The 26,827-nt window shown below is 26.2% G+C and overlaps 4 protein-coding genes across 4 annotated transcripts; 1 reads left to right on the top strand and 3 right to left on the bottom strand.

The window, feature by feature from the left end:
• Window positions 1–180: 180 nt before the first annotated feature.
• Window positions 181–3,100, bottom strand: LOC123270333. Its single transcript, XM_044736332.1, has 4 exons — window positions 2,884–3,100; window positions 2,619–2,804; window positions 478–628; window positions 181–376 (listed from the first exon to the last, which is right to left on the bottom strand). The coding sequence occupies exons 1-4, from the start codon at window positions 2,959–2,961 to the stop codon at window positions 243–245; spliced, it is 549 nt and encodes a 182-aa protein (XP_044592267.1). The 5' UTR covers window positions 2,962–3,100; the 3' UTR covers window positions 181–242.
• A 5,637-nt stretch (window positions 3,101–8,737) lies between these two features.
• Window positions 8,738–13,900, bottom strand: LOC123270330. Its single transcript, XM_044736330.1, has 4 exons — window positions 13,556–13,900; window positions 10,611–10,781; window positions 9,078–9,225; window positions 8,738–9,000 (listed from the first exon to the last, which is right to left on the bottom strand). Exons 1-4 carry the CDS (start codon window positions 13,643–13,645, stop codon window positions 8,804–8,806), a joined length of 606 nt encoding a protein of 201 aa, XP_044592265.1. The 5' UTR covers window positions 13,646–13,900; the 3' UTR covers window positions 8,738–8,803.
• Window positions 13,901–14,091: 191 nt separating this feature from the next.
• LOC123270331 (multiple epidermal growth factor-like domains protein 6) lies at window positions 14,092–15,352 on the bottom strand. Its single transcript, XM_044736331.1, has 3 exons — window positions 15,150–15,352; window positions 14,218–14,585; window positions 14,092–14,155 (listed from the first exon to the last, which is right to left on the bottom strand). The coding sequence occupies exons 1-3, from the start codon at window positions 15,280–15,282 to the stop codon at window positions 14,099–14,101; spliced, it is 558 nt and encodes a 185-aa protein (XP_044592266.1). The 5' UTR covers window positions 15,283–15,352; the 3' UTR covers window positions 14,092–14,098.
• Window positions 15,353–20,628: 5,276 nt separating this feature from the next.
• LOC123270272 (39S ribosomal protein L28, mitochondrial) lies at window positions 20,629–26,824 on the top strand. The gene is made up of 5 exons (XM_044736263.1): window positions 20,629–20,740; window positions 20,867–21,033; window positions 25,178–25,436; window positions 25,535–25,678; window positions 26,528–26,824. The coding sequence occupies exons 1-5, from the start codon at window positions 20,717–20,719 to the stop codon at window positions 26,765–26,767; spliced, it is 834 nt and encodes a 277-aa protein (XP_044592198.1). The 5' UTR covers window positions 20,629–20,716; the 3' UTR covers window positions 26,768–26,824.
• Window positions 26,825–26,827: the final 3 nt, after the last annotated feature.

Raw genomic sequence — 26,827 nt, 5'->3', positions numbered from 1 at the left:
TTTAGATTTAAAAAAAAATTGTTTTATTTTTTTTTGAAAAATAATTTTTTTATTCAAAAATTTGTGATACTAAATTTTAAAAAATAATTTTTTTGGAAAATGGTGTAAGGAAAAAAAATTTGTTAAAATTGAAAAAAACTTTTAATGTACAAAAGTTTAAAAAATAATATTGATTAATATTGATTAATTATTTATTAATGATAATAAATTTTACTGATTATTTAAAAAAAAAATAAAAATAATTAAATTGCAACTTTATAATCCTGTACAAATTGTTCATAGGGAGGAAGTTGATGTTTTTCGGGGTCCACTGAAGAATTTCTTCGGATTTCTTGGCATCTGTTGTAGACAATCATCCATAAGTACACACCGATAGCTATTAAATAAAAGAAATTACAAATATTTAAGTCAATTGAGTTAAAAAAAGGACTCTTATATTAAAAAAAAATATATATATATTTAAGAAGTTTAATTTACCGATTATCAAATGACCGATCAATAGTATCATTACTCTTGCTCCCATGGAAATATCAACGACTGCTGTGATTATGAACCAAAAAACTCCAAAAGTTAATCCTAGTCCAATTGCATGGATTACAAGCAATGGTAGCATTAGCATGTATTTTTCCTGGAAAATTTATTTTGTAATAACATCATAGATATTATGCTAAAAATCAAGAGTTATAAATAGATAAGTATAAATATTAAATATACTAGAATTAATCTTTGATGAAAAAAATTAATTATTTTGGGATGGATTAAGGATTCATATACATGAAGGATTAATAAGGTATTTTGGTAATAAAATAGCAAGAAAAATTTTAATAAAATATTTATTTGATAATCTATATTAATAAGAGAATAAGGAAAATTTTGTGTCTTGTGAACTATTGACATTTTCGAAGATATAAGCTCATCCTGATGTTACACTCATCAAGACCTTTCATTTGAGTACCTACATCAATTTTTCATATATTTTATATATTTGTATATATTATATATATGTATATATGAAAAATATATCAAAAATGCATGTGGGTACTCAAATGAAAGCTCTTGATGAGTGTAATATCAGGATCAGCTTACATCTTTGAAAATTTCAATAATTAAGAAATGACCTTGTATCTTGTGAACTATTAACATTTTTTAAAATATAAGTTTAACCCGAGATTGCACTTATCAAGACCTTTCATTTGAATACCCACATTAATTTTTCATATATTTTATATATTTATATATTATATATATATAAATATGAAAAATATATCAAAAATGCATGTGGGTACTCAAATGAAAGCTCTTGATGAGTGTAACATCAGGATGAGCTTATAACTTCAAAATATCAATAATTAAGAAATGACCTTGTATCTTGTGAACTATTAACATTTTTTAAAATATAAGTTCAACCCGAGATTACACTCATCGAGACCTTTTATTTGAATACCCACATCAATTTTTCATATATTTTATATATTTGTATATATTATATATATGTATATATGAAAAATATATCAAAAATGCATGTGGGTACTCAAATGAAAGCTCTTGATGAGTGTAACATCAGGATGAGCTTATAACTTCAAAATATCAATAATTAAGAAATGACCTTGTATCTTGTGAACTATTAACATTTTTTAAAATATAAGTTCAACCCGAGATTACACTCATCGAGACCTTTTATTTGAATACCCACATCAATTTTTCATATATTTTATATATTTGTATATATTATATATATATATATATATAAATATTAAAAATATATCAAAAATGCATGTGGGTACTCAAATGAAAGCTCTTGATGAGTGTAACATCAGGATGAGCTTATATCTTCAAAAATATCAATAATTAAAAAACGACCTTGTATCTTATTAACTATTGACATTTTTAAAGATACAAGTTCACCCCGATGTTACACTCATCGAAACCTTTCATTTGAGTACCCACATCAATTTTTCATATATTTATATATAGTGTATATATATACAATATATATAAATATATGAAAAATTGATGTGGATACTCAAATGAAAGCTCTTAATGAGTGTGACATCAGGATGAGCTTATATCTTTAAAAACGTCAATATTTAAGAAAGTACAGCGCAATTTAACAAAAGTAATTATTTAATAAAGCATAATTTTATTTATTTATAGTTTAGAAGAGGGGAGTGAAACCCCCTCTTAAAAAAAATACTTTTGGTGGATATCTAAAAATAACTTACTCATAGTTTAATAATTCTCAGGAATGAATAAAAAAATAATAAATTTTCTATTTGCGGGTCAATTGTTACGCCGTCAATTATATGTAACGAGATCAAAAAATATATCCAATTGCACTAGATCTATTTAATAAGTTATTTATAATCCTCTATTTACATTAACTAATTAATATTTTGATAAAAAAAAAGTAAATAAGTAATTAGTGAGTCAATTAATTTTTTTTCTTTGTGTTCTAAAAACTAATTATCAACTTGTTGATTGTAAGAAGAAATAGAAACTTAAACTTTAAGCTTGAGCTCTTATATTAGCAAAGAAGTAAAAATAGACGCTCTAAATAATTCGCTAACTATTGCGATAAGTAATTTATTATTAATTGCATAAACAATTTTAATAATTACCTTTTCAGATCCATAGATCATAAGCGCCTCTAAAATAATTTCAACAATAGAACTGCTGATAGCTAATCCCAAGTTCGAGGAATCTTTTGTCCATGAACAAAAGATACTGTCTTCAAATGTCATACCACTGCTACATGCTTGGGTGTATTCTATCGGTGTTCGTATCAAGTTTCCGATGTTGAGAACCTGAATAAATACTTTTTAAGTCAGCGTTGCAAGACATTTATTCAATTTATTCAATTCATTCGATCAAAATAAGACTTACGATAAATAGAATTCCAATAACTAGAGTCGCTGTTCTTAAATCATGGCCACAGCAACCACCGACTTTAATGCCCGACATTTTCCTTGTTGAATAATGGTAATATAAGTAGCAGATTCACTTTTTTTATGAATATTACTTAGATTAAAATGAAAATCACTTTATAACTGCTCGAATGAGTCACTTACAATGTTCTGACGGCTGGTTTCTGTTTTGTAGAGTTGCAGTATGAGTTAGTTTATTCTCAGTGCGCATGAGCTCTATTTTATCGCGCTGACTAATATCAGATGCCACTGAATTTTCTGGTGGATGTAAATATAAATGTTTATGCTTACGTATGACTTTTTATTCTTACAAGCTTTTTATTTAAAGCAAAATACTCTGTATAGCATTATACTTATTCTCAATAACGACAACAATTAAGTGGCATCATGCATTCCGAACTTTTTAAGAAATTCAGCTAAATTACTAGAACAATATCTCCTTTATGACCAAGATCCCTCAATATCGCAAGATATGAAAAAAATATCGACGTTCTAATTAACAAATTTTTTAACTCCATTTTAGACAATCTTCCATTTGAATCGTTTATTTGAGAAACCCCATAAGTCATATGGGATTTCCATATAACTTGTGGGGTTTCTTAAATAAACGATTCATTTGTTTGAAGAAACAATTTGTGAAAATTTTATTATCACTTAAAGAAACCATTTAATATCTAATAGAGGTATAATGTTTTGGTTTGGATCATTCAAATAATTTATAATTGGACTGTTGCTAGATTAAAATGTTGAAAAATTACCCTTTACAAAATAAGGAGTTAGACCAATTGCTAACTAGACCGTCGATATGTAAAAAAATACAACAATATTATTGGTGCACGGAAAAAAGTAAACTAATATTCACTCGGATTTCGGTTAATTTTTATAGTTTCAAACAGTAAAGCGGACATCGGGATGGCAAAAATATAAATATTACAGAAATTAATGTAGAAAGTATAAAAGCCACAATTTATAATTTAATATCCAAAATAAGTGATTAGTTGCTTTCACTATAGTAAATAACGACTCTTTCATCTTCAAAAATTACAGTTTCAAACAGTAAAAATTGCCATTTCAATATATAGTCGATATTATGAGGAGAAGGGGAACTCAGATGAAAGAGAAGGGGGGAGAATTTAACATTTGAAACAGTAAAAATTATACTTTGAAAATATACATTTTACCAGTTCAAGCAAGTTAATAATTACAGTTTGATTTTTAGCGTTGCGTTTAAAATTGATCATTTTACTTTGTAAATATTGACGTTGCTTGTATTAGAAATCCGAAGAAAAACAGTTTCACTGTAAAAAAAATCGCGCCAAGTCCACGTTCATAAGACTATTAGGAAAAAAAAATTTCTTATTTCTTTACAAAAAGATATAAAATAAAAAAATTAAAAAATCCAAATAACCGATATGATTGTATTTGATTTTCGAAAATTAAAAAAAATTTTATTGTAAATTTGAAAATTAAAAAAAAATTTTGGAACGTATTTAGTGTGCGTGGTTGCAAAATATTTTACTTTTAATGAAATTCGTAAAATCTATTTACTAGGACTTTAAAAAAATTGAAATACACAATGACGCACACCAAGTACGTTCCAAAATTTTTTTTTTAATTTTTAAATTTACAATAAAATTTTTTTTAATTTCCGAAAATCAAATACAATCATATCGGTTATTTGGATTTTTTAATTTTTTTATTTTATATCTTTTTGTAAAAAAATAAGAAATTTTTTTTTCTTAATAGTCTTATGAACGTGGACTTGGCGCGATTTTTTTTTACAGTGAAACTGTTTTTGTTCGGATTTTAGTATTATTTGTAATTATAATAAAAATTTACAATCGGTACCAACTTAAATCTCGCGATGGCTGCATTTTTATAGCAAACTATCCTTTTGAAGCTACAGTTTATGTAAAAACAATTCCAGCGCACCCTGGCGAATGACGATGCAAGCTGTGAAATGTATTTTTTTAACTGTAGTTTCCCATCTATTGGAAGATTACCATGCATTCTCGAATTATTTAGTCTATGGCATGTCACTTTTTACATAGAAAAAAACTCAGGATCGAAATTTATGAGCTTGCTATAGTTTGTGTTAATAAAATTTAATAATTTCAAGTAGATTAATTATTATAATTGAATATAATTAATTAATATCAGTAAAATAAAGCATGAATTACTGTTATAATATAAAATTTAGGAACAAGAAGTACCGTAGAATTAAATAAAATTTTGCAACCTCAAAATACCGTTCTGCTTACAGTAAACACAGTCAGTAGTCTGGCGCTCCGTTTACAACGGATTTGAACGGAGCTTGGCGCCAGATTCTACCGAATCTGTGGATTTCACATAATTTCACATAATTTCAGTCGATTCGTTCAAGAGAGAACTTAACATAATTTCACATAATTTCACATAATTTCACATAATTTCAGTCGATTCGTTCAAGAGAGAACTTAACATAATCCGAACAAAAACAGTTTCACTGTAAGAAAAATCACGCCAAGTCCACGTTCATAAGACTATTAGAAAAAAAAATTTCTTATTTCTTTACAAAAAGATATAAAATAAAAAAATTAAAAAATCCAAATAACCGATATGATTGTATTTGATTTTCGGAAATTAAAAAAAATTTTATCGTAAATTTGAAAATTAAAAAAAAATTTTGGAACGTACTTGGTGTGCGTCATTGTGTATTTCAATTTTTTTAAAGTCCTAGTAAATAGATTTTACGAATTTCATTAAAAGTAAAATATTTTGCAACCACGCAATGAAGAAATGAATATAATAAGTTTAATATGTTTAAAAACATTATGTCCATTTGAACATTATATAAATTCTATATTTTATACTATCATGCAAATTTCATATTTCCATTATGTATATATTAGCTGTACTTATGTGAATTATAATTTTATGTATATCATTTTTGCCATTCAGCTTTGTGCCTTGGCATTTACACCAAATAAATAAATAAATAAATAAAAAAAATAATTAATTAATATCAGTAAAATAAAGCATGAATTACTGTTATAATATAAAATTTAGGAACAAGAAGTACCGTAGAATTAAATAAAATTTTGCAACCTCAAAATACCGTTATGCTTACAGTAAACACAGTCAGTAGTCTGGCGCTCCGTTTACAACGGATTTGAACGGAGCTTGGCGCCAGATTCTACCGAATCTGTGGATTTACTAACTTTATTTTATACTTTTTACATATCATAAGATCATTTTTTAGGTACCGAATGATAAATATCAAAGTCTGAATTCTTAATTATTATACTTTAATATTTTAGATATTTACATAGCGAATATTACTGTTTGAAATAGTATTTTCTTTCATGTAAAGAGTAAATTGTAACGTTTAAATGGTAAATATTATATAGTGAATAGTAAAATCACGATTTTACTGTTTAAAATGGTAATTTTTAGCAGTTGATCATTACTTATTATAAATCGACTGTTATTTATTACAGTTTACTTTTTTCCGTGTGCAGCAAAAGACGTCAGACAAAAATAACAGAATATACGCAATAGGGCTATTAATAAATAAATCCGAGCAAAAACAGTTTCACTGTAAAAAAATCGCGCCAAGTCCACGTTCATAAGACGATTAAGAAAAAAAAGTTTTATTTCTTTATAAAAAGATATAAAATAAAAAATTAAAAAATCCAAGTAACCGATATGGTTGTATCTGGAATGCGCTGCCAGCTGAAATTACAAAAGCCGAAAATTTCGAAATATTCCGTAGACTGTGCTATGATTATTATTTCCAAAATTATTGATCTGCTATATTGAACGTTAATTACTGCTATTGAAGGTTGTTGAGCTGTGTATAACACAAGTATTATTTATAAGCATGATTCACATGTTATTACTGTTAATTACTATATTTATTTTCATTTTATTTTATGTATCTAAAACTCTGTACATCATACACTAATTATAAATGTATATTTGATGATGATTCTGAGGGAGCCTAGGCTCCAGAATCTAATAAAATTATTGTCTATCTATCTATCTATTTATCTATGATTTTCGGAAGTTAAAAAAAATTTTTTTGTAAATTTAAAAATTAAAAGAAACAATTTTGGAACGTATTTAGTGTGCGTGGTTACAAAATATTTCACTTTTTATGAAATTCCTAAAATCTATCTAGGACTTTTAAAAAAAATTAAAGTACACAATCATGCACACCAAGTACGTTCCAAAATTGTTTCTTTTAATTTTTCAATTTACAAAAAAATTTTTTTAATTTCCGAAAATCATATACAACCATATCGGTAACTTGGATTTTTTAATTTTTTATTTTATATCTTTTTGTAAAGAAATAAAATTTTTTTTTCTTAATAGTCTTATGAACGTGGACTTGGCGCGATTTTTTTACAATGAAACTGTTTTTGCTCGGATTTCAGTATTTTTTGTAATTATAATAAAAATTGACAATTTTAATTTAATACATTTCCGGTGGCAAACTATCCCCTTTAAGCTATAGTTCATGTAAAAGTTATTCTTGCGCCGCCTGGCGTGTGTAATTGCAAGCTGTCAAATATCTTTTTTTCACTGTAGTTTTCCATCTATTATAAGATTAGCATGCATTCTTATATTATTTAGTCTCTGGCCGTCCGCTTTTTACATAAAAAAAAAGTTAAAATCTAAAAATCTGGGTCGCTATAGTTTGTGCTGATTATTTTTAATAATTTTAAATAGAAATTATAAAGATAATTGATAATAATCAAGTAATACGCGTAATAAAAAGCATGAACTACTATTATAAAATATCATATAAAAAAAAAAATCAAAATAAATTTGAAAAAAAATTTGTAACCTCAAAAAACCGTTCTGCTTACGGTATATACCATATTAAAGCAAATTTTAAGGGAGTTGGGAAAGAACGGATAGGGGAAAGGGAGGGGACCTACTCAGTGGGAATTTTTCCGTAATTGAAAAAATAATCAGACAGCCCAGACTGGGAATCGAACCCAGATTTCTCGGTTACACGCCAAGGGCTCTACCAGTTAAGCTATCCGAGACAAGTACTGACTACTTTATTCACTCAGTAGTCTGGCTTGAGAACGGAACTTGGCGCCAGACTCTATCGAGTCTGTTGATAAATAAATAAATAAAATTGTTTTCTATGCACATAACTACAATAACAATATGGTCTAAAGTAAACTTTTTTTTTTCTAATTCTAATTTTTCTTCTCTCTATTTAATGTCAACTCTCTATAACGTCAAAAAATTCACGGTCCCTTCAGTGTTGTTATATAGAGTTTATACTGTATTTAATATTAGATTTTTTTTTAGAAAAAAATTATGTGTCTTAAAAAATTATAGAATAATTTTAAATCAGAAAAATTTGTTATATTTAAGTAATTGAGTGATTATTTTTGCAAAACAATTACTAACAAAATTTGACTTTTACGACGTACTAAATTTAATAATCAACAAATTTAAATTCTCGTTTTATTGAATTTAATTTGATTTATCGTAAAATTTTCTGTTCGTTAATAAACTAAATTTCTTATGTTATTTCAATTCATTATTTTTTCGAAAATAATTATTACCATAAATTTTAATAACCCGAACTGTTTATTAATTAGAAATCTCGGGATTATATCAAATTTTGATATTAGTGCAAATTCATTAAATTTTTTTGAGAAATAATTACTAAAAAATTTGAATTTTGGGATGAATTGTAATAAATTTAGCCACCAAATTTAAACTTTCGCTTTCATTAGATTTTCATTAATTATAAATCTCACACTTAATTTTTTTTACAATAAATTTCCTGTGACTTTAAGTTAAATAAATTTCCACACTACAATTTTATCCAAATTGATAATTCAATCAACACCTAAATTAACAATTATAATTTAAAACTTTTCTGGCTTTCCCTCTTGTGTTCCCCGAAAACTTCCTTCGACGTTTCCGTTCTTAGGTAAATCTTTCTCGTCTTCGTTTTCAGCACCCGGCTCTTGATCATCGGCTTCGTCAGCAAGGGGGTACATCTTGGAAGACTTTATTTCTTCATACCGGCTGATTGCCAATATCATGTACACCATAATGATACCTAAAATAAATACAAAAAAGTGTGAGTTAATTTTAATTGAGTAACTAATTAATTAATTAATTAATTTGGAAACTTACCCATATAAGCATAATTTACAAGTGGCTCCACAACTGCACCATAGTCATGGTTTTCGTAACTACTCAAAATGTACCATGATACAAACGGCAAAATTATTAGTTGGATCGCGTCAATAGCAAGTGATGCAATCAGAAATTTATTATTATTCTGAAAAAATTTATTAATTATATAATAATTGTTACAATTTTTAAAAAATGTTTGGAAAATCCAAAAGTGCACGCCTCATAATCTCATTTTCACAATAAAATTCATTAAAATAAAATACAAAAAACAGAAAACTCTGCTATGATTTAGTGGCGCCATAATTCTAAGGTGAAGAAAAAAAATACTATAGTAAAATTTATAAATTAATAGACAAATACACAGTTGTATTTTAGTTTTTTTTTTAAATAATAATTAAATGACAGTGAATTGAACGGTGATATTAATTGAGAAAGTCCTTAGTGTGTTACTTTAGATGATAAAAAAAAAATAATTCCGGTAGGATGTTTTCGTGGAACTTCCCTGGCACATACACGGATCCTTAAATACAGACACACGGACGTCCAGGAAAGATTATTTTTAATGTTATTATTTTTATTTATTTTTAATGTTAAACAAAATAATTGTTATTGAAATATATTTTATGTGCCTGACAGATTATTTTACTTGATATAAGTCCACTCATATTATCCTGTAAGTGCGATATAAGTAAAAAGAAACCAATTTCAGTTTTGAGAAAACTGCTTTTTTTTTGTCGAGAGTACACGGAAAGAAAAATTTCTTGACTGGAGAACAAAATTCTTGGCTCAAGTAAATTTTCGGTCGCTTGAAGGAAGACCGAAATTGTCTTGGCCGAAGTAAAAATTTTTCTTGAAATTCTATTCTTGATGGAAGTAATTTTTTCTTAATTCAAATTATCATAAATACTTAATACAAGAAATTTTTAGATTTGATTAAGATTTTTAGATACTTTAGGGAAGCAGCGCCACCTACTTCAGCTGAGAAAAAAATTTTCTCATCTTGAGAAAATTTTTCTCTTGAATATTTGATACCCATTTTAGATTATTTTAGCGCGCAATTATACATATTAAATGAAAAAAAAAAATGATTCAATATTATTTGATCTTCCCATTTGACATGTTAGTCAATAGAAATATTAATGAAAATTTACTATCGAGATATTTAATTTTTTGGAGCAAGAGAAAAATTTTCTCAATACAAGAAAATTTACTTCTGTCAAGAACTTAATTTTTTGGAGCAAGAGAGAAATTTTCTCAAAACAAGAAAATTTTCTTGACTTAAATAAATTAACTTGGATCAAGATACGTATTTCTTGAAGCAAGAGAATTGATTTTTTGAATTAAGTGAAATTTCTTGCGTCAAAAAAAATTTTTTTTTTCGCCCAAGTAAATAATTAGGAAGAAAAATATTTTCTTAGCTCAAGTGAACCTTTCTTTCTGTGTAGAGCACTACCTCAACGCTTCGCTTATGAGGCGTGCAATTAATCATACTATTAATAGAATTAATTAATTAAAAATGAAGAGTCTTACCATGATTGATCCGAAAATTGCCATGAAAACCAACAAGATTCCGAAGGCAGATATGGATAAATTACCCGCAAATTCGTTGTTTGAAATTACGCGACAAGTAGTATCAGTATTTACATCGCAATATTCTATATGATTTCTTATAGGTATTATTAGTTGTCCCAAAGCTCCTATCTGTAATTACAATTATTATAAATCCACACGGAAAAAAGTAAACTGTAATATTCACTCCGAGTCCGGTTAATTTTTATAGTTTCAAACAGTAAAGCGGAGATCGGGATGCCAAAAACATAAATATTACAGAACTTAATGTAGAAAGTATAAAAGCCGCAATTTACAATTTAATATCTAAAATAAGTGATTAGTAGCTGTCACTATAGTAAATAACGACTCTTTTATCTTAAAAAATTATAGTTTCAAACAGTAAAAATTTCCATTTCAATATATAGTCGATATTATGAGGAGAAGGGGAACTTAGATGAAAGAGAAGGGGGTCTCACTCTGGGAGAATTTAAAATTTCAAACAGTAAAAATTATACTTTTAAAATATACATTTTACCAGTTCAAGCAAGTTAATAATTACAGTTTGATTTTTAGCGTTGCGTTTAAAATTTATCATTTTACTTTGTAAATATTGACGTTGCTTGTATTAGAAATTTACTAACTTTATTTTATACTTTTTACATATTATAAGATCATTTTTTAGGTACGAAATGATAAATATCAAAGTTTGAATTCTTAATTATTATACTTTAATAAAAGTACTACTACCATCATAGTACGTAACTCGGGTAAAAGGGAAGGGATAGTAAAGTAAGTATTGAGAGTATAAGAATGGACTGAGAAAGGTGGATGGTGGAAGGGGCCCGGTAGCTTAACTGGTAGAGCTCCTGACATGTTATCAGGGAGATCCAGGTTCGATTCCTGGCTTGGCAACCAACCCCATTTATTTTTTCGAAAGTCTGTCTTTACTCTCATTCAAAATAATTTCTTTCATTTCTTTCAATTAATTAACATCTTTAGTACTCGAATGGATACTACAAGCTTACAGCTTTACTAGTATTCAAGTTTGATGGATTTCCATCGAACTTATATACAGAGAGGATATCTCTCAACCAATAAGGGAAGATGGAAGTATCCATCTCTTGACTTGAACAACATCTACTAGTTATTTGACCTAGACGGCATGAAAAAACACTCGTTATATATATACAATTCGGTCATGAAAACACCTTTAGTAATTATACTTTAACATTTTAGACATTTACATAGCGAATATTACTGTTTGAAATAGTATTTTCTTTCATGTAAAGAGTAAATTGTAACGTTTAAATGGTAAATATTATAAAGTGACTAGTAAAATCACGATTTTACTGTTTGAAATGGTAATTTTTAGCAGTTGATCATTACTTATTATAAATCGACTGTTATTTATTACAGTTTACTTTTTTCCGTGTGCAGCAAAAGACGTCAGACAAAAATAACAGAATATACGCAATAGGGCTGTTTATAAATAAATAAGAGATAACTTCACATAATTTCAGTCGATTCGTTCAAGAGAGAACTTGACATAATTTCACATAATTTCACATAATTTCAGTCGATTCGTTCAAGAGAGAACTTAACATAATCCAAATAAAAACAGTTTCACTGTAAAAAAAATCACGCCAAGTCCACGTTCATAAGACTATTAAGAAAAAAAAATTTTATTTCTTTATAAAAAGATATAAAATAAAAAATTAAAAAATCCAAGTAACCGATATGGTTGTATATGATTTTCGGAAATTAAAAAAAATTTTTTTGTAAATTTAAAAATTAAAAGAAACAATTTTGGAATGTATTTAGTGTGCGTGGTTACAAAATATTTCACTTTTTATGAAATTCCTAAAATCTATCTACTAGGACTTTTAAAAAAAATTTAAGTACACAGTTTACTTTTTTCCGTGCACTGACTTGATTAAAAAAAAATTTATTTCTAAAATGTCATTGTTGTTTTAAGTAATTAAATTCTCTTAACTTAAGAAATTGATTCTCGAATCAAGAAACTTGGTTGTTTTAAAATAAGATATATACAACTATCGCCCAAGAATTTCTTTCTCGAGGATTAAGATAGACGGTAACAATGGTTCAAGATATTACCGACTTGTTCCAAGTATGGCGCCACTTGAGAATTAACATATTATTTTACTTGTTTTAAGCATATAAATTTAAGTATTTTTGCTATTCTCTGTATTAATAAATATTTTGTCGGCAAATAGAGAAATAAAAATTTTTCAACTTCAAAGTTTTTTTCTGACTTAAACTTATAACATTATAAATAAAAAAATTAGTTCTTGAATCAACAATCAATAATTCTTTAAATGAAATAAAATTATTCTTTATTGAAGAGAATCGTTTTTGAATAAAGAATTGACTTGTATCGATCGAAGATAATATAGTCTTGAACCTCGTAAAAATTTTATCGATCGAAGTGATTAGATCTCTCACTCCTACCCTGATAGCCATCTTAACTTAAACTTTTATTCAATCTACTGCCGAAATTTGTAGCCAACTTGATGAAAAAAGTTGCAAACCAAACGTTTTTACTTAAGTTGTCTACAAGTTACAGTGCAATTTGACGTCAAGACTTGCAGTACAAGTATTTTATTCAAGTTGTAGTAAAATTGTAGTACAATTTAACTAAAAGTTCGGTGTTAACTTGTATTCAAATTGGGGCTGTAGATTGCATTCAATTTGTTTACAACTATTGTACTATAAAAATTTACGGCAAACTTGATGTCAAGTTAACTGTAACTGCTGAAATGCAACTACTTTTAATCAAAGCGTGGCTATCAGGGTAGAAACATTAAATCAAGACAAGAATTTCTTGAAATAAGACAACTAGTTCTCTTCAAAATAATTTTTTTGGAAGAATATCAGTATAATAAAAAAATTGTTTCCATACTTACAATTCTTACGCCACCAAAAAAAATCAATGAAACTTTTAAACTCATTCCACAAAATCTATCGGCAATTCTATTATCTTCAACCGCAACCATTTTTGAATTTTTTTTTTAAAGTACTACAAATATGACTAGAACTTTTGATCAACAGATCCGTACTAATAACACACAAAACTTTTAAAGAATACCCTCAGAGAAAAGCGCACGCGCGTTCTATATCTTTCTATTATATGTGTCGCCCTAAATTTGGACTTACTTATTTGGGAAACTCACCAAATGTTTTCCGTATAATTATTGATTTCTTGACTTAACAAGGGTGAATTTAAATAGGGGAGATCTTGTATCGTTAGATTTGATACAAATCTAAAAAAAAAAAAAAATATTTTTAACATTACTTTAATTAGAATAAAAGTAAATTTTCTTGTTTTTTTTTTTTTGGATCATTATTTTTAATCATCAAAAATAATAAATTTTTCTAATTTTAAACCTAATAATGATAATTAATTTATTCAATTTAAATTTACAAAATAAATTACAATTATTTGTATTCTACAGCGTGGCAGAATTGATCATTGCTCGATGATACAAAGGTTTGAAATTTAATCGCTGAAAAAAATATAAAAGTCAGTAAAAAAGGGATTTTAATTTGAAATTTTAATATAATTTACCTTCTCGCAAGCTACTCCTCTTAAATTAGACACGTAACCTTCATTGCAGAGACAAATCTTGACAATTGGGTGGCAATTTGAGTTCTTAATTGTACAAGGTTCTTCGGCTGAGCATTTGTTGAAATTTATCGGCGGACAGCGATCGTCAAATTTTGAGTATCTGTGGAAACAATCGCAGGTACCGGAGATACAAAGGCCATTTGCATGAGAACATTCGTCGTCGCTATGACATGGTGCGCCTCGCAATTTTGGGAGGCATTTATCGCCTATTAATGAGTAGCCATCACGACATTGGCATTTTGATTCTTTGCATTCGGAGAATTTGATCCTTTCGCAGGATTTTTCGTTTGCGCAAAAATTTCCGACTTCTGTAAAATAATTTTTGTGTAATAAAGTTGTAATTTTGGTAGTCTAAATAAAAATTTTCCACTAAATTAATGGAAAAAATTCATCTTTATATACAGAAAAAAAAAATTTCCTGAATCAAGTAATTATTAATATAATTTTTAGCTAAATTTGTCATTAAAGAAGGGATGAGTGAAAAAGAAGGACCTTAGTCAGTGGGAATTTTTTCGTGACTGAAAAAATAATTCGGAAAGCCTAGACCGGGACTCGAACCCGGACCATTTAAATACGTGTTAAAAGCTCTACCGGTTTAGCTATTTAAGACACTTTCCGTAATTATTATTCAATCCCTAGTAAGTGATTTTAAAGATTTTGATCTTCTTAATATGAATAAAAAAATTGTTTTAATTAAAAATTTGAAATAAAAATAATTAATTAATTAATTAATTCAAGAATAATTAATTAATTAATTCAAGAATGTTTAAAGAAGATACAATTCTACAAAATTATTTTCTTGGTTCAAGAATTTTTCTCTTGATTAAAATTAATTTTTTTTTCTATGTAAGATTAATTATTTAAATAATTACTTAATGCGTATTGAAAACAAGCTTTATTATCCTTCGACGGAAAATAATTTCTTTTACATCGACATTTTCGATTTCTGCAGACTAAATGATCGATACCATGACACAGAGATTTTTTGCACTTAGCTCCTATCATTGGTACGCATGTCCTGTTTTTTTCAAAGTGATTTTTTTTACAGTTAAGGGCTGAAAAATATTAATACTAATGATTATATATTGCACAATAACGTTTTTATAATTGAAATAAAATCAATAATTAATCCATTAATATCTCTAATAGCTTCAATTTTTTTGATAAAATTAATTACTTTTAAAGATTCTTACGGAAGAGTTATTAAATTTATTTTTGGATTTTTGTCTAGTCTATTTTTATCGACCATATTAATTTTTAATTAAAAATTTTTTCAAGCTTATTATTTTTTTTTTTTGTTCTTAATTATTATTCAATCAATTATTACTAGCAACCTTGCAGTCACTATGTTACTGCCGTGACTTGTGAACTATAAAAAAATAAAATTTTTGCTTTATTAAATAATAACTTTTGTTAAATTGCACTGTACTTTCTTAACTATTGACGTTTTTAAAGATATAAGCTCATCCCGATGTTACACTCATCAAGAGCTTTCATTTGAGTACCCACTTGCATTTTTGATATATTTTTCATATATTTATATATATATAAATATATAAAATATATGAAAAATTGATGTGGGTACTCAAATGAAAGGTCTTGATGAGTGTAACATCGGGATGAGCTTATATCTTTAAAAACGTCAATATTTAATAAAGTACAGTGCAATTTAACAAAATTCATTATTTAATAAAGCAAAATTTTAATTTTTTATAGTTCACAAGTCATTGCAGTCACATAGTGACTGCAAACTTGCTATAGTTATTACTTAATTAATTACTTCTATTGAAAATAGCCTTGAAATTAGTTATAAAAAATTACCGGGTAATGAGCAAATGAATACTGACGTTCCATTATTAATTTCTTCTTTCATTATACATCTTTCTTCCGAATTACAACAATTTATGTCATCTTCCTTCAAATTACACTGTAAAAAAAATTTTTATAATGTACCAAAATTAAGAAAAAAATTTATTTTGTTGAACTTACTTCTACTCCAGATGGAATACACTGTTCAACACTCATCGATGAAGCCGCAGAAAATAAAAAAAGAATAGAAATAATTTTGAATTTAATCATTATCATAATCATTGTGCGATATTTTTTATGTAACTTACTCGCATGATACCTAGTATATGACTATTTTTAAAAGGTATCTAAGACCCGAATAATTGCCTGGAGCAATGTCGATTATGGCAATTACTGCACCAGGAATAAAAAAATCATTAAGATAATAAAAGGCTAATCAAGATAATTTTTATTAAAGGCATTGACTTTTCGACTTTGAAAATATTCCATCTAAAAATATTTTTTCTTAGGTATTAAATTACATAGAAATTTAAAAAATGGACAGTTTTTTAGTGAATTAAAGCGTACATTATATTGATAATGCCTATGCGTAATGACTATTACAATTTATAATAAATGCAATATTAATGATTATTACTTTTGTTATTAGTTAATTATTTTTACGTAAAATTGTGCTCGTAAAAATATAATATTAATTTTTTTTTTTTTTTTATTTATAGGAGGAAAAACTTTGGTAAGAATTCAATTATTAAGATATATATATATATATATATATATATATATATATATATATATATATATTTCATATTTATTTATACAACTATACAGAAAAAAAGGTTGACTTGAGCCAAGAAAATATTTTTCTACCTAATTATTTTTTTGAGCAAAAAAATTTTTTTTTTGATAAGAAATTTCACTTATTCCAATAAAATTAATTTTCATGCTTTAAGAAATACGTATCTTGATCCAAGAAAATTTATTTAAGTCAAGAAAATCTTGTTGTGAAGAGAAAATTCAGCCTCGAGCTCCAAAAAATTTAGTTCTTGATAGAAGTTAATTTTTTTGTCGAGAGAAAATTTCTCTCTTGCTCCAAAAAATTAAATATAAAGATAGAAGTTAATTTCCATTAATATTTTTATTGATTAACATGTCAATTGGGAAGATCAAATAATATTTCATCATTTTTTTTCATTCAATATGTATAATTGCACGGTAAAATAATATAAAAAGGGTATCAAATATTCTCGAGAAAAATTTTCTCGAGGTGAGAAAATTATTCTCTCAGCTGAAGTAGGTGCACGGAAAAAAGTAAACTGTAATAAATAACAGTCGATTTATAATAAGTAATTATCAACTGCTAAAAATTACCATTTCAAACAGTACAATCGTGATTTTACTATTCACTTTATAATATTTACCATTTAAAAGTTACAATTTACTCTTTACATGAAAGAAAATACTATTTCAAACAGTAATATCCGCTATGTAAATGTTTAAAATGTTAAAGTATAATAATTAAGAATTCAGACTTTGATATTTATTATTTGGTACCTAAAAAATAATCTTATGATATGTAAAAAGTATAAAATAAAGTTAGTAAATTTCTAATACAAGCAACGTCAATATTTACAAAGTAAAATGGTAAATTTTAAACGCAACGCTAAAAATCAAACTGTAATTGACTTGCTTGGACTGGTAAAATATATATTTTAAAAGTACAATTTTTACTGTTTCAAATGTTAAATTCTCCCAGAGTGAGACCCCCTTCTCTTTCATCTGAGTTCCCCTTCTCCTCATAATATCGACTATATATTGAAATGGTACTTTTTACTGTTTGAAACTGTAATTTTTTAAGATCAAAGAGTCGTTATTTACTATAGTGACAGCTACTAATCACTTATTTTGGATATTAAATTATAAATTGTGGCTTTTATACTTTCTACATTAAGTTCTGTAATATTTATATTTTTGCCACCTCGATGTCCGTTTTACTGTTTGAAACTATAAAAATTAACCGGAATCCGAGTGAATATTACAGTTTACTTTTTCCAAGTGGCGCTGCTTACCTAAAATATCTAAAAATCTTGATCAAATATAAAAATTTATTGTATCAAGTATTTATGATAGAATTAAGAAAAAATTACTCACCAAGAATAGAATTTTTTGTAAAATTTCAACTTCGGCCAACACAACTTCGGTCTTCCTTCAGGCACCTGATAATTTTCTTCAGCCAAGAATTTTGTTCTCCAGTCAAGAAATTTTTCTTTCTGTGTATGATAACTCAATTAGCTTTAGTAGCGACTCAAACGTCTTATGATTTATTTAAAGCAAGATTTGTTAACTACACTGATAGACAGATTTGTTTATATTTAATAAGCTTTATTAACTGTTAATAAATGATTTTTTAACATCATAGAATTTAATAGATATTTATTAACAGTTGATAAATTATTTATTAAATGTTAATCAATATTTTTTAACAGTTAACAAATATCTATTAACATTTAATAAGTAATTTATTAAGTACAATTTATTAACTGTTAATAAATATTTATTAATGGTTAATGAAGTTAATTTGTTAACTGTTAAAAAATATTTACTTAAAATAAAAAGCAAAAATAGCAATTTTTTTTTGACACTTTTTATAACTCTGCAGCTGGAATGCATGATAATAATTAAATTCACTAAATAAATGTACATTTTTAATATTTAATAATATAAAAGATAATTATGAGCTGTGATAGAATTTGCTATTTTACAATAAACGTTATTACAATGTAATATAATTAATCCAAATAATTTATGAAGATGATTTTTGTTTATAAGCAATCTTTATATCATATGAAATTGCAAGCCAAACAAATTCACTCAACAAAATATTTATTAACTATTAATAAATATCTGTTAACAATTAATAAATACTTATTGACTATTAATAAATGTACTTTCTGTCCAAATAAATATTTATTAAATGTTAAAAAACATTTATTGAAATTTAATAAATTAAATAATTGTCTTCGAATAAATTAAATTATTGATAGTTAATAAATCCTTCTATCAGCGTACTAACATGTCTTATTTTCAGTTGATTCGTTCAAGAGATAACTTCACATAATTTCACATAATTTCACATAATTTCAGTCGATTTGTTCAAGAGAGAACTTGACATAATTTCACATAATTTCACATAATTTCAGTCGATACCTTATTTCTTTACAAAAAGATATAAAATAAAAAAATTAAAAAATCCAAATAACCGATATGATTGTATTTGATTTTCGGAAATTAAAAAAAATTTTATTGTAAATTTGAAAATTAAAAAAAAATTTTGGAACGTATTTAGTGTGCGTGGTTGCAAAATATTTTACTTTTAATGAAATTCGTAAAATTTATTTACTAGGACTTTAAAAAAATTGAAATACACAATGACGGTTAATTTTTCGGTTAATTTTTATAGTTTCAAACAGTAAAACGGACATCGAGGTGGCAAAAATATAAATATTACAGAACTTAATGTAGAAAGTATAAAAGCCACAATTTATAATTTAATATCCAAAATAAGTGATTAGTTGCTTTCACTATAGTAAATAACGACTCTTTCATCTTAAAAAATTACAGTTTCAAACAGTAAAAATTGCCATTTCAATATATAGTCGATATTATGAGGAGAAGGGGAACTTATATATATATATATATATATATATATATATATATATATATATATATATATATATATATATATATCTACATATTTTTTTACAATTTTTAATTATAGTTAATTTATAAAAAAAAATAAATAAAAACATTATAATAATAATTAAAATGAAATATTATTAAAAATAATAAATTAAATTTTTAATAATTAAATATAAAAAGGGTTTATAAAAATATTTTCTTTACAAAAATTTATTTATTACTAAATTCATTCATTCTGGGAGTGAATGCGGAGTGAATTTTATTATCAATAAAAATTAACTCCTTCTCGGAGTAAATATCACTCCCGCTGGGAGTGAATCAATTAAAAATCATTCACTCCGCGTTTACTCCGCAAATATTTTACAGTGTATGTATTACTTTTAACCAAATACTATTTTGTTTTGGTTTATGTGATTTAATTCGCGGATTTTATTATTCGCCTGATATTATTATTTATAAATTCAATAAAATAAAAAAACAAATCAGTGCTTACATTCCATGAAATTAAAAGAAAAAATTTTTTCAGGCTCTTAATTAATAATTATTACAATTAGTAACACTTAATTTTATTACAAAAAAAATATTTACTTCTATAAATTAATAAATTAAAAAATTGTACTTTTTCTTTTTTTTTATTTAAATTGAAACTAGCGGCGCGTTAATTTTCAAAAATCGCGCATGCGCGTTACTACAACCCGCCTCGCGCCATATTGAATTAAACAGAGACTTACCATCTAAAATCTATCCTATCAACGTTCACTCTAATAGCAACGCCTTTTATCAACCAATAGCTGTGAAGGGAGTGGAATATCATTTTTATGCCTGCGGCTTTCATTTATAATCATAAACATAACCTAAAGAAAGTAGGAGGAACAAAATTGCGAGAGCGAAAAAAATTATTTTATTAAATATTGTGAATTAAAAATATTCTAGGATGGCAACTCCAAATATAACTAACGTAAGTTATTAATTATCTTAGTAAATAATTATATTAATTAAAATAAATTATTAAATAGTATTTTTTTTTAGTATTACAATTTTTTGTAATAGATTTTTTTAATATTTATATTTTATATTTTTTTAGAGATTGTATTATTTCCCAAAACCAACCCGATGGTCAAAGGGTGTAGGTGCAGCATTACCGGAAGCGTATAAAAAATTTTGGCGTGAATGGAAAAATCAACAACCGGCAGCGGTTCATTATATTCCTGATACTAGGAAGTATTATTTTGATGAACAGCTTGGAATGCCGTAAGTATTTTATTAAAAAATAAATTTAAGATTATTATTAATTTTAAAATAATATTTAAGGTACTCGTGTAAAAAAAAAAATCGTCTTAAAATTGTCTTAAAATTGTCGTTCGTTTAAGATCTTAAATGTGACACAAACCAAGACTATTTTAAGACTCTTTTAAGACGCCAAAAAAAAAAAAGGCCATTCGGCAGCCGAAATGGAAGTAGATTTTTCAAATAAAAAAAATTAGGAAAACGGTTGACCCTGAAGGCCATCCCTGCAACTTCCCGCTAATTCCATACTTAGGCGCTTAAAATTGCACCAATGATGTTTTTGAGCTCTTCGAGCTTAAAAATACAATTTATGGGTTATTTTGAGCTCTTCGAGCTCAAAAGTCTGATAGAGATTTGATAAGACACTATTTTTTGAATTTTTAAACCGCAATAACTGTTGAATGAATAAACCGATTTTCACGCGGTTGGCAGCATTCGACGCAGTTTTTCAAGCCTCACAAAGAATCTTAAATTTTGAATTGATCGCGCTAGGAATTTCGGAGTTATTCCGAAAAAAACACTTTTTTCGGTTTTCTTTCGTTCACGATATCTCTCGAACGAATCAACCGATTTTGACCGGACTGGTGGCGATCGACGTGGTTTTTTAAGGTTAAGAGCTGATTAGTTTTTGGAATTGAACCATAAAGCCGTTTAAAAGTTGTTCCAAAAAAACCACATTTGAAAAAAATTTTTTTTTCAGTTTTTTGAAGATTTCTCAAAATCTATTGATCTGAATCGGTCCGAATAGTTTTCAAAATCTAAGTTTGGTCAAGCCCTTTAGAATGGCACCAACCACGATGAAATCGGTCAAGCCGTTCAAAAGTTATAAGCGGTTCACATACTTTCACACACACACACACACACACACACACACACACACACACACACACACACACACACACACACACACACACACACACACACACACATACATACACACAGACACCGTGACAACCTCACGGGGATAGTCAGGGAAGCTTCCTGTGACCTTCAAACGTCGAGATCTGATGAAAACTCGATTTTTGCAAAACGGGGTGAAAACAATAGCTTCCCGATTTTTGAAAATCTTCGATTTTCTTAGCGGGAAGTTAAAAATTGATTTTTAATAAAATAATATAATAACACTGATAATGTATAACTTAATTCATGAATTAAAAACAAAATTCAATAATAAATTTAAAACTATTTACAACAAATTTTGGAAAAAAAATTATCTTGTGAAAAAAAAGTTTCTCAAATATTTACCAAAGAATTGCACAGATTATAAGATTTGAATTATAAATGTCCAAATTTTAAGTAACTGCTGAGAAACAACAGTTTTCAAGTTAATCAGAATTTTGCGACCGGATAAAATTTTAGTTGAAGAAAACAATGGTTAGAACTAATTTGTGACATATTTACTGACAACCTACCCGAAAACATTACACAAAAGACTGATCAATATCGTAATTATTGAATTAACATCATGATTAAGCTATGATGTAGACAATAATTTTAAAACGGCTGCAACAGTAAAACTGTTCCATTAAACGAACTCTAAAAGGAGTAATATTGAGGCTACTACCACTTCTAAGTAGTGAAAATTGAAGCTTATTAAAAGAGCTTTACGATGCATTTTACCGAATTTCAATATTTTGTCTAGTTCAGTAATTATACCAAGTTGAAGTAGTAAAAACATCAATTTTTACGATTTTCAAAATTTCAAAATCCTGTCATTTCCAAATTACTCGCCCGATTAAGCTCATCTTCGAACTTAACCTTGGTCTTGATCGATAGATAAAGCATGCTGAGTTTGAGAAGAATCGGTCATAAATTGAAAACGCTATCGTGCTGACAAGCCGCGTTATATCGTATAAATATATATATATATATATATATATATATATATATATAAATATACATATATATATATATATATATATATATAAATACATACATATATAAACTTTTGAACTATATATATTTTCTGACTCAGCTCGACAAACTAAGTCAGAAAATGGCTAAATTTTTCAAAAGTTGCGCCATGAGGACGGCTGCAATAGTTATATTTTAATAAAATCTACTAAAAATTCCGAGAGCAGATTTTTGAAATTTTGGTTCTCGAATTTGTTGTGAAAATTAATTTTACGACTTTCTAACCGCAATATTTTTTAGTAAGATAATTTTAAATGGAATTAAAAATTGTTAAAAAATTATCATCCGACAATTTTAAGACTTTAAAAAATCTTAAAATAGTCTTGAAAAAATCTTAAAATAGTCTTAAAAAAATAATTAAAAAATTTCCAGGCTATTTTAAGATATCACAATGACAGCTCCGGAAAATTATTATGGAGCGTTTTTAAAGTGTCTTAAAATGATCTTAAATTAGTCTTAAAAAAAAATTTAGAGACTATTTTAAGATGAGCTAACAGCGACAGAGCCCCGGAACATTAAAACGGAACGTATTAAAAAATTCTTAAAATTGTCGGATGATAATTTTTTAACAATTTTAAATTGAATTTAAAAACATCTTACTCAAAAATATTGAGGTTAGAAAGTCATAAAATCGTCTAAAAAATGTCTAAAAATTAATTTTAACAACAAATTCGAGAACCAAAATTTCAAAAATCTGCTCTCGGAATTTTTTTTTTTTGGCGTCTTAAAAAAGTCTTGGTTTGTGTCACGTTTAAGATCTTAAACGAACGACAAATTTAAGACGATTTTTTTTTACACGGGTAAGTAAAATTAAATTAATATAATACAGGGTCTCCTTTTCGCATTGAAAAGTGCAACGCTTGTACTTTAAGGAAGTTCGAGCGAATCTAATGTAAAAAATAATTTCCAACTTTGAGCTTTGAAATTAAGTATACGTATAAATAAATACGTAATTTATCTAATCCCAAAATTTAAAAAAGATTCACCGTTTAGTTACTTAGATATAAAATTTTAAAAATCACATATTTTATCTCCTTATACACGGGCTCTTATGGCGGACAAACGTTTTGTCGAGACTTTAATTATTTTTTCTCAATATTAACCTCCCAACTTTAACGGATAAAAAATTATTCACAAAAAACTTGGATTATTGCAAAATATAAAAACAATTTAATAATAATACATTACCGATATAATTTTTGAAATATTTAAAGTCAAATTTTATGTTTGTAACTGGTTTATCGTCAGCCATTTATTCGAATAAAGATTTGACAACATCGCGTCAACAGCTGAGAAAAAACAAAAGGATAGAAATATAATTACAGAGAGAGAAATGTTTAACTCACACACTCATCCACGTCTCAGGTTATGGGTAAAATCAAGCTTGCTATTGCCAAATCTGTTTATTTATTCCGGCAAGTAATAAATACCAAAGTCATTTTATTACTTTGCTTTATTAAATAAGTAAAAATCATCAATTATTAAATTGTTTAAATTATTTTAGATTGAAATAAAGAATTTTTACGAATATTGGGAAGACTAAAATTTAAAAAAAATTTTAACATTATTTTGACTCATTAGTTACCCTCGAGCCTCCTTAGCAATTTTCACGTAAAATCAAAAACTCAATACAAATATCTAAAAAATAAATTAATCAATACCTTAAAATTTTACAATATGAAAACTCATAGTCCTTAATTTACAAAAAATTACTGCGTATGACATTTTAATTTACAAATAAATTTTTTTATTTCATTTTTATATTTACAGTCCGTAATAATTAACGGATTGTTTATTAATATATTATTCAAATTAATTATAGAAGAATTTAGACTTGATTAGAGCAATTATAATTGATATTAAAATAATATTGTAGTCGAGTAAAATTCAATTTATTTAAATTAATATAATGCAGGGTCTCCTTCTCGCACTGAAAAGTAAAATAATTTCTAGTCCCAAAAAATTAATGTCTTAATTATTAAATAATTAAATAATACATTTAAATGACTTAAAAGGTAAAAATAATAATGTTTTTATTATGAAATGACTATTAGGCCGATATTTAGGTACTAAAGTGCAAAATTTAAAAAGTTTTAAATATTTTTAATCATCATAATCATTTTTTAAAAGAGTCCATTTTTTCTTAATTCGAATCTTACGAAATATAACTAATTTTTACTACTGGTATATCTAGAGTTCGAGTACAAAATATCCCATTACGGTTGATGTATCCAAAAGAACTGGATAAAGGAATCTGGGGAGGGGAAGCTGTGGTCCAAGGGTTCCTGAAGAAAAGCCAGAAAAAAAGGCGAGTTGCCAAATTTTGGGTCCCGAGATTACACAAATCTGTAGTCTACAGCGAAGTACTAGACAAACATATAAGAACAGTCGTTACATCACGCACTATTGATTTAATTAACGAGCATTATGGTTTTGATCATTATTTGTTAAAGGTACTTTTCTATAATTTATAATCATTAATTTTTTAGTCGCTTAATGCATACCATTAAATTTTGATTATGTACTTAATTAATTATTTATTCAATTTAAGACACCAGCATGTGATTTGAGGTCTTTATTAGCGCTCAAACTCAAGCGTCTCATTTTAACAGCTTTAGCTGACAAAACTTTGTATCCAGATGATTCTGAAAAACGTGAAGAAGTTTACAATCAGTACAAAGAATACTTGACTGCTGTAAGTTTGATTCAATTTTTTATTCATTTTTTGCTTGTTTAAAAAGACAATTTTCAATATTCATTAAAAATTATTATTATTATTATTATTATCAAATTTTTCAATAATAATGATTATAATAACTTTAAATTACCAAAAACATTATTATTATTATTATTATTATTATTATTATTATTATCATCATCAAACTTTTTTAATAATAATAATGATTATAATAGCTTTAAATTATCAAAAATATCATTATTATTATTATTATTATTATTATTATCATCATTATCAAACTTTTTTAATAATAATAATGATTTTAATAGCTTTAAATTATCAAAAATATCATTATTATTATTATTATTATTATTATTATTATCATCATCATCGTCATCAAACTTTTTTAATAATAATAATGATTATAATCCTAACATAAAATTGAGATGAAATGTATGTGGCATCAAACTATTCGTAACGTGATTGGTCGAATATATCATAAGCATGAAAATATATGCAAATGCTATAGTCAGGCGCGCGCTTGCGCGCGCAAATTCAAATTCTAGTAGCTTTAAATTATCAAAAATATCATTATTATTATTATTATTATTATTATTATTATTATCATTATCAAACTTTTTTAATAATAATAATGATTATAATAGCTTTAAATTATCAAAAATATCATTATTATTATTATTATTATTATTATTATTATCATCATCATCGTCATCAAACTTTTTTAATAATAATAATGATTATAATAGCTTTAAATTATCTAAAATATCATTTTTATTATTATTATTATTATTATTATTATTATTATTATTATTATTATTATTATTATTATTATTATTATTATTTCAGTACACGAGAGAAGAAATTGAATGGTACGGACTAACTTACGCAGAAGCAGTAAAAAAATTCTTCGAAATCGAACGAAGTAAAGAAGTAATCACTCCTTTGAAAATAAAGTACCGATCTGAGTTAATTGCTAAATTAAAAGAAGCAAAAATTGCTGAGGCCGTAGATGTAGAAGTTGAAAAACCTGAAACCACTTCCTGGCTCGATAAAGTTAACCCTTTTTCCAAAAGTCCAAAAGCTTGAATATATAGTGTGTAATTATTAAAATTTTCAATAAAGTACTAAATTTATCAACTTTTATTG

This window comes from Cotesia glomerata, linkage group LG8 (assembly GCF_020080835.1).
Source record: "Cotesia glomerata isolate CgM1 linkage group LG8, MPM_Cglom_v2.3, whole genome shotgun sequence".
Taxonomy (NCBI): domain Eukaryota; kingdom Metazoa; phylum Arthropoda; class Insecta; order Hymenoptera; family Braconidae; genus Cotesia; species Cotesia glomerata.
This window is presented reverse-complemented; position numbering and strand designations above follow the sequence as displayed.

Excerpts from the sequence above, each read along its gene's own strand:
- LOC123270333 (XM_044736332.1), bottom strand. The coding sequence starts at position 2,961 with ATGTCGGGCATTAAAGTCGGTGGTTGCTGTGGCCATGATTTAAGAACA. Across the intron at positions 2,805-2,883 it reads TTATTGGAATTCTATTTATC|GTTCTCAACATCGGAAACTT; the intron begins GTAAGTCTTATT and ends GTATTTATTCAG. Across the intron at positions 629-2,618 it reads TGATCTATGGATCTGAAAAG|GAAAAATACATGCTAATGCT; the intron begins GTAATTATTAAA and ends TAAATTTTCCAG.
- LOC123270330 (XM_044736330.1), bottom strand. The coding sequence starts at position 13,645 with ATGGTTGCGGTTGAAGATAATAGAATTGCCGATAGATTTTGTGGAATG. Across the intron at positions 10,782-13,555 it reads TTTTTGGTGGCGTAAGAATT|ATAGGAGCTTTGGGACAACT; the intron begins GTAAGTATGGAA and ends TTGTAATTACAG. Across the intron at positions 9,001-9,077 it reads TGTAAATTATGCTTATATGG|GTATCATTATGGTGTACATG; the intron begins GTAAGTTTCCAA and ends TATTTATTTTAG.
- LOC123270331 (XM_044736331.1), bottom strand. The coding sequence starts at position 15,282 with ATGATAGGAGCTAAGTGCAAAAAATCTCTGTGTCATGGTATCGATCAT. Across the intron at positions 14,586-15,149 it reads TTGTTTTCAATACGCATTAA|AAGTCGGAAATTTTTGCGCA; the intron begins GTAATTATTTAA and ends ATTATTTTACAG. Across the intron at positions 14,156-14,217 it reads GAGGAGTAGCTTGCGAGAAG|CGATTAAATTTCAAACCTTT; the intron begins GTAAATTATATT and ends TATTTTTTTCAG.
- LOC123270272 (XM_044736263.1), top strand. The coding sequence starts at position 20,717 with ATGGCAACTCCAAATATAACTAAC. Across the intron at positions 21,034-25,177 it reads GATGAACAGCTTGGAATGCC|AGTTCGAGTACAAAATATCC; the intron begins GTAAGTATTTTA and ends TGGTATATCTAG. Across the intron at positions 25,679-26,527 it reads ACAAAGAATACTTGACTGCT|TACACGAGAGAAGAAATTGA; the intron begins GTAAGTTTGATT and ends TTATTATTTCAG.